Here is a 6,393-nt window from a genome sequence, read left to right as displayed (position 1 = left end):
CGAAAAAGCCTTTTTGAAAAAAATGCCCTATATTTTGTCTTCAAAAGCTTACATCTTAGAAACGAACTTGGTGAACCCCATTTTTTATTGCTCAAAAGTGGTTAGCAGGCTAATATAAAATTCTTTGCAAAGGTATAAAAAATTCTCTGCAGCGGATTCAGAGCCACCTTAAAACTCTGCTATAAATCTGCTCCAGAGAATTTTTTCTAACTTTGCAGCGGATTTGTTAGTTCCCTAACTATTATTCCAAGAATTGAACTACTTTCGAATGCAAACACATTCTTTCACTTTGCTTAAGAACACCACCGATAACTCTTGGGAGTAAGCCCTATGAAGAACTTGGAAATTTATTAAGAAAAGAAAAACGTCATCTTTATTGCTGATGATTTCATTCATTTGTTATGCAGAAGAACAGGAAAAAAAAATTCACCCCTCGTTTCCCTTCTATTTTGTGATCTTTGAATGTTGCAAATGTCACGTCTCTTTTCCTTATCACGGTAAAAGTCTGATGTTAAGGGTGATCAGCAAAATTTTTTTTTCTTTTCTTTCAAAACTGGTTTACACTCATACAACAAAAACAGTTTCAAAGAACTAAATAAAACATCATTTTTAGCAACTCAACTATAGCACTGTGATTTTGATCGCCATTGGAGCGACACTGACTGTTTAAGTTATATGAGAAACGAAATATCAAAATAACGAGTAAAACTAGCATTTTACTAAAGATCTAAGCTTTCTGTCGTAATTTCACTTACAATAATCTCAGTGGTTTAGTTAACGCAGTAAACTTCTACTAAACCTTTCGAGCTTGTTCCACTGGCATAACCATGATTGTTAACCCGTTATACCTTTTTTTACAAGTTCGGCAATCACTGAAGCGTCAGGCTCTGCTAGGTTGTCTTCTAGCATCTTTGACATCGATTCTGGAAAAAGAAAAAAAAAAACAGCTCTAAATATAGGTGGTTCTTTCCAGCATACACAATGCGCCGATGCGAATGGCTACGTGTAGGACGATGCTGTCTTCGAATTCCTTACAAAAGATGACGTTTAGAGATCTATGGGAGAACGGAAACACCAAAAGGGATATCACGAGGTGATAAAATGAGCCATCTTCACCACTTAACAAAAAGCCGGAAAAGGCTGAACGAAAACAGTTTTTCCACCAGTGTGAAGTGTATCCTTTAAATGTGCTACTGTGCATGCGTGATAAGCATGTAGAAATTACATTTGTGACAAAAGCGTGTTAGAGGAAACTTTGAATTGTTTACACTACGAAGCTACAATCACAGACAAAACTGTTGGGAAGGCTAGTACTTCTTCTTCCTTCTCTCCCCTTCCCCCTCATTCAATGTTGTGCAAAACTGAATGGTTTTAGTGGGAAATTGTTGAGTTACCTTCCAACATTGAATAGGTGTGAGGGGTCTATATAAGAGAAGGTGAAACTGTTTCTTTTGCGCGTTATATAACAGAAGCGGGTTGAAGTACATACAGCTCTGGTCTGGTTTATTTACTTAACCTTCCCAACTACTTTTGTCTATTGTAGCATCTCGTTATCATTCCATCTTAGGCCTATTTGATTCCTATCGTCAATTTTCCAGTTTGAAAGTATTCTTGTTTTCTGAGTTAAACTCGAACTTCGCTTACCATTTTTTGGAAATTCCAGCATGACATCATCGCCAACCAGCACAAATGGCGCCCAGTGCTTTATAGCGCAATACTGCTTTGACTCTCGGAAAGATTTCATTGTTTGTTGAAGAGCTGCACTTGCGCTTTTTCCATCTACCAGGTGCTGGTAGAAGCTCCTCATGAACAGCAACGTTACCTTGTCATCAATTGCCCAGAGTGACACCAAAACAGACCGAGCTCCAGCACACAGGAAAGCCCTTGCAATTCCCACCACTCCCTCAGACTTCACTTCTCCCCGGCCACTGTGACAACAGCTCAGCACAACTAGCCTTGCTCGAAGAGAAATTGTCTGAACATCCGACATTTTCAAAATGAAGTCTTCCTCTTTGGGGATTTGCGATTTCCGTTCGTTATTTGGGGCTAAAGCAATTTCTCCCGTTTTTTGGCATCCATGTGCTGCAATGTGAACTAAAGCAACTGATTTCATACTTTTCAGCACCTCAGATTTCGTGGCACTTTTTCCAGTCAGCGGAGTTGTCTGCAGAAGTTTTCCAATCATCTCTACTTCTTTTTTTGCGCACGGAAGCTGTTCCAAAATGGGTTCCCCTTTCTTGTTAGTAACTTCCTTCAAGCAGGGATCACCTACAAGCAGTGCGCCAGTCTTACTGTGGAAGTCATCAGGTGCACCAACGATCACATTAAAAGCGGTCAGCGAGGGAATGGTGCGGATCCTGATAGATTCACTCAATGCAGAATATGGAGCCAAGCAAAATGGTCCATCAGGAACAACGATTAACTCATTTCCTTGGAGCAAGTCTGCAATTGGCCCGAGTAAGACTTCATACAACGGTTGTAAAGAGTTACCAGAGGATGAAAATGGTAGAACTGCTTTCTCACTGATAGGTTTTTTGCTGCAAGACAGGTCATTGCGTAGTGGATCCAATGAACGATTCTCGCATCTGACACCATCCCCTACGCCGATCTCTTTCAAAATAGTTTCCATCAACAAATCAGCACTTCCATTTGCGATGTCGCTTTGTCGAAAGCTGATCTTGCTGTCTTTTCTTAGCACCCAAAACGTGATCTTGTTCTCGTCAAGTGCCACAAAAACGGCTTGTGAAGGTAAAAGCTCTAATGCAGCTGTAAGAGTTTGATTCGGAGCAAGTGCAGAAAATGACTGAGAGTCAATGCCGTATTGATCTTGCAAAATATCCATCAAAGCCTGTGCTCGACCTTTCTCAGCAGCATACAAAGCTTCTTCAATCTCTCCATTCTTCAAAAGTGTCCTCCACAGAGCAGTGTATGACACGCGATAAGAATCACGAAAAGTTACTTTTAATTCATCTTCTGACTTCAGACTATGCCTTGTTTCATCAAAATGTTTTATACTTGAACGATAACAACTGAGTGCGTTAATGAAGGAACCCAACAGTTCATGATCATGACCTTGCGAATACCACGCGATTCCCTCTCCTAGACAGTTTCCAATTTCCTTGAAAATACTAAGACTGTGTTCATGGTAATCCATAGCTTCCTTAAAATAACCTAGATTGTTAAAGGCATTTCCCAGATTTCCATAGGCTAATCCCTCCCCATCCCTATCACCTACTTCTTTAGCTATACTAAGATGTTTTTCGCAGCACACAATGGCTTGTTTAAAATTACCTAGGTTAAGATACGCAATTCCCAGATTTCCATAGGCTGATCCCTCCCCATCCCTATTACCTACTTCTTTAGCAATACTAAGATGTTTTTCGTAGTACTCAATGGCTTGTTTAAAATTACCTAGATTTCGATAGGCATTTCCCAGATTTCCATAGGCTGATCCCTCCCCAGCCCTATTACCTACTTCTTTAGCAATACTAAGATGTTTTTCGTAGTACTCAATGGCTTGTTTAAAATTACCTAGACTAAGATAGGCATTTCCCAGATTTCCATAGGTTGATCCCTCCCCATCCCTATTACCTACTTCTTTAGCAATACTAAGATGTTTTTCGTAGTACTCAATGGCTTGTTTAAAATTACCTAGACTAAGATAGGCATTTCCCAGATTTCCATAGGCTGATCCCTCCCCATCCCTATTACCTACTTCTTTAGCAATACTAAGATGTTTTTCGTAGTACTCAATGGCTTGTTTAAAATTACCTAGACTAAGATAGGCATTTCCCAGATTTCCATAGGTTGATCCCTCCCCAGCCCTATTACCTACTTCTTTAGCAATACTAAGATCTTTTTCGTAGTACTCAATGGCTTGTTTAAAATTACCTAGACTAAGATAGGCATTTCCCAGATTTCCCTGGGCTGATCCCTCCCTATACCTACTACCTACTTCTTTAGCAATACTAAGATGTTTTTCGAAGTACTCAATGGCTTGTTTAAAATTACCTAGATTGCGATAGGCATTTCCCAGATTTCCATAGGCTGATCCCTCCCCATCCCTATTACCTACTTCTTTAGCAATACTAAGATGTTTTTCGTAGTACTCAATGGCTTGTTTAAAATTACCTAGACTAAGATAGGCATTTCCCAGATTTCCATAGGCTGATCCCTCCCCATCCCTATTACCTACTTCTTTAGCAATACTAAGATGTTTTTCGTAGTACTCAATGGCTTGTTTAAAATTACCTAGATTTCGATAGGCATTTCCCAGATTTCCATAGGTTGATCCCTCCCCATCCCTATTACCTACTTTCTTGGCAATACTAAGATCTTTTTCGTAGTACTCAATTGCTTGTTTAAAATTACCTAGACTAAGATAGGCATTTCCCAGATTTCCATAGGCTGATCCCTCCGCTGCCCTATTACCTACTTGTTTAGCAATACTAAGATGTTTTTCGTAGTACTCAATGGCTTGTTTAAAATTACCTAGACTAAGATAGGCATTTCCCAGATTTCCATAGGCTGATCCCTCCCCATCCCTATTACCTACTTCTTTAGCAATACTAAGATGTTTTTCGTAGTACTCAATGGCTTGTTTAAAATTACCTAGACTAAGATAGGCATTTCCCAGATTTCCATAGGCTGATCCCTCCCCAGCCCGGTTACCTACTTCTTTAGCAATACTAAGATCTTTTTCGTAGTACTCAATGGCTTGTTTAAAATTACCTAGACTAAGATAGGCATTTCCCAGATTTCCATAGCCTGATCCCTCCCCATCCCTATTACCTACCTGTTTAGCAATACTAAGATGTTTTTCGTAGTACTCAATGGCTTGTTTAAAATTACCTAGACTAAGATAGGCATTTCCCATATTTCCATAGGTTGATCCCTCCCCAGCCCTATATCCTACTTCTTTAGCAATACTAAGATGTTTTTCGTAGTACTCCATGGCTTGTTTAAAATTACCTAGATTGCAATAGGCATTTCCCAGATTTCCATAGGTTGATCCCTCCCCATCCCTATTACCTACTTCTTTAGCAATACTAAGATGTTTTTCGTAGTACTCAATGGCTTGTTTAAAATTACCTAGACTAAGATAGGCATTTCCCAGATTTCCATAGGCTGATCCCTCCCCATCCCTATTACCTACTTCTTTAGCAATACTAAGATGTTTTTCGTAGTACTCAATGGCTTGTTTAAAATTACCTAGACTAAGATACGCAATTCCCAGATTTCCATAGGCTGATCCCTCCCCAGCCCTATTACCTACTTCTTTAGCAATACTAAGATGTTTTTCGTAGTACTCAATGGCTTGTTTAAAATTACCTAGATTTCGATAGGCATTTCCCAGATTTCCATAGGCTGATCCCTCCCCATCCCTATTACCTACTTCTTTAGCAATACTAAGATGTTTTTCGTAGTACTCAATGGCTTGTTTAAAATTACCTAGATATCGATAGGCATTTCCCAGATTTCCATAGGCTGATCCCTCCCCATCCCTATTACCTACTTCTTTAGCAATACTAAGATGTTTTTCGTAGTACTCAATGGCTTGTTTAAAATTACCTAGACTAAGATAGGCATTTCCCAGATTTCCATAGGCTGATCCCTCCCCATCCCTATCACCTACTTCTTTAGCAATACTAAGATGTTTTTCGTGGTACTGAATGGCTTGTTTAAAATTACCTAGATCGCGATAGGCATTTCCCAGATTTCCATAGGCTGATCCCTCCCCATCCCTATTACCTACTTCTTTAGCAATACTAAGATGTTTTTCGTAGTACTCAATGGCTTGTTTAAAATTACCTAGACTAAGATAGGCATTTCCCAGATTTCCATAGGGTGATCCCTCCGCATCCCTATTACCTACTTCTTTAGCAATACTAAGATGTTTTTCGTAGTACTCAATGGCTTGTTTAAAATTACCTAGACTAAGATAGGCATTTCCCAGATTTCCATAGGTTGATCCCTCCCCATCCCTATTACCTACTTCTTTAGCAATACTAAGATGTTTTTCGTAGTACTCAATGGCTTGTTTAAAATTACCTAGACTAAGATAGGCAATTCCCAGATTTCCATAGGCTGATCCCTCCCCATCCCTATTACCTACTTCTTTAGCAATACTAAGATCTTTTTCGTAGTACTCAATGGCTTGTTCAAAATTACATAGACTAAGATAGGTATTTCCCAGATTTCCATAGGTTGATCCCTCCCCATCCCTATTACGTACTTCTTTAGCAATACTAAGATGTTTTTTGTAGTACTCAATGGCTTGTTTAAAATTACCTAGATTGCCATAGGTATTTCCCAGATTTCCATAGGTTGATCCCTCCCCAGCTCTATTTCCTACTTCTTTAGCAATACTAAGATGCTTTTCGTAGTACTCAA

The 6,393-nt window shown here is 39.4% G+C and overlaps 1 protein-coding gene across 1 annotated transcript in view; it reads right to left on the bottom strand.

Moving 5' to 3' along the window:
- Nucleotides 1-262: 262 nt before the first annotated feature.
- LOC138045671 (tetratricopeptide repeat protein 28-like) overlaps nucleotides 263-6,393 on the bottom strand; it is a 6,940-nt gene continuing 809 nt past the window's right edge. The window contains exons 1-2 of the mRNA XM_068892247.1: nucleotides 1,645-6,393; nucleotides 263-923 (exon numbers count right to left, since the gene is read on the bottom strand). The exon at nucleotides 1,645-6,393 is cut by the window's right edge and continues 809 nt beyond it. Coding sequence (XP_068748348.1) covers nucleotides 835-923; nucleotides 1,645-6,393 — 4,838 coding nt within the window. The 3' untranslated portion in view covers nucleotides 263-834. The remainder of the gene's footprint in view (nucleotides 924-1,644) is intronic.

This window comes from Montipora capricornis, chromosome 4 (assembly GCF_036669925.1).
Source record: "Montipora capricornis isolate CH-2021 chromosome 4, ASM3666992v2, whole genome shotgun sequence".
Taxonomy (NCBI): Eukaryota; Metazoa; Cnidaria; class Anthozoa; order Scleractinia; family Acroporidae; genus Montipora; species Montipora capricornis.
This window is presented reverse-complemented; position numbering and strand designations above follow the sequence as displayed.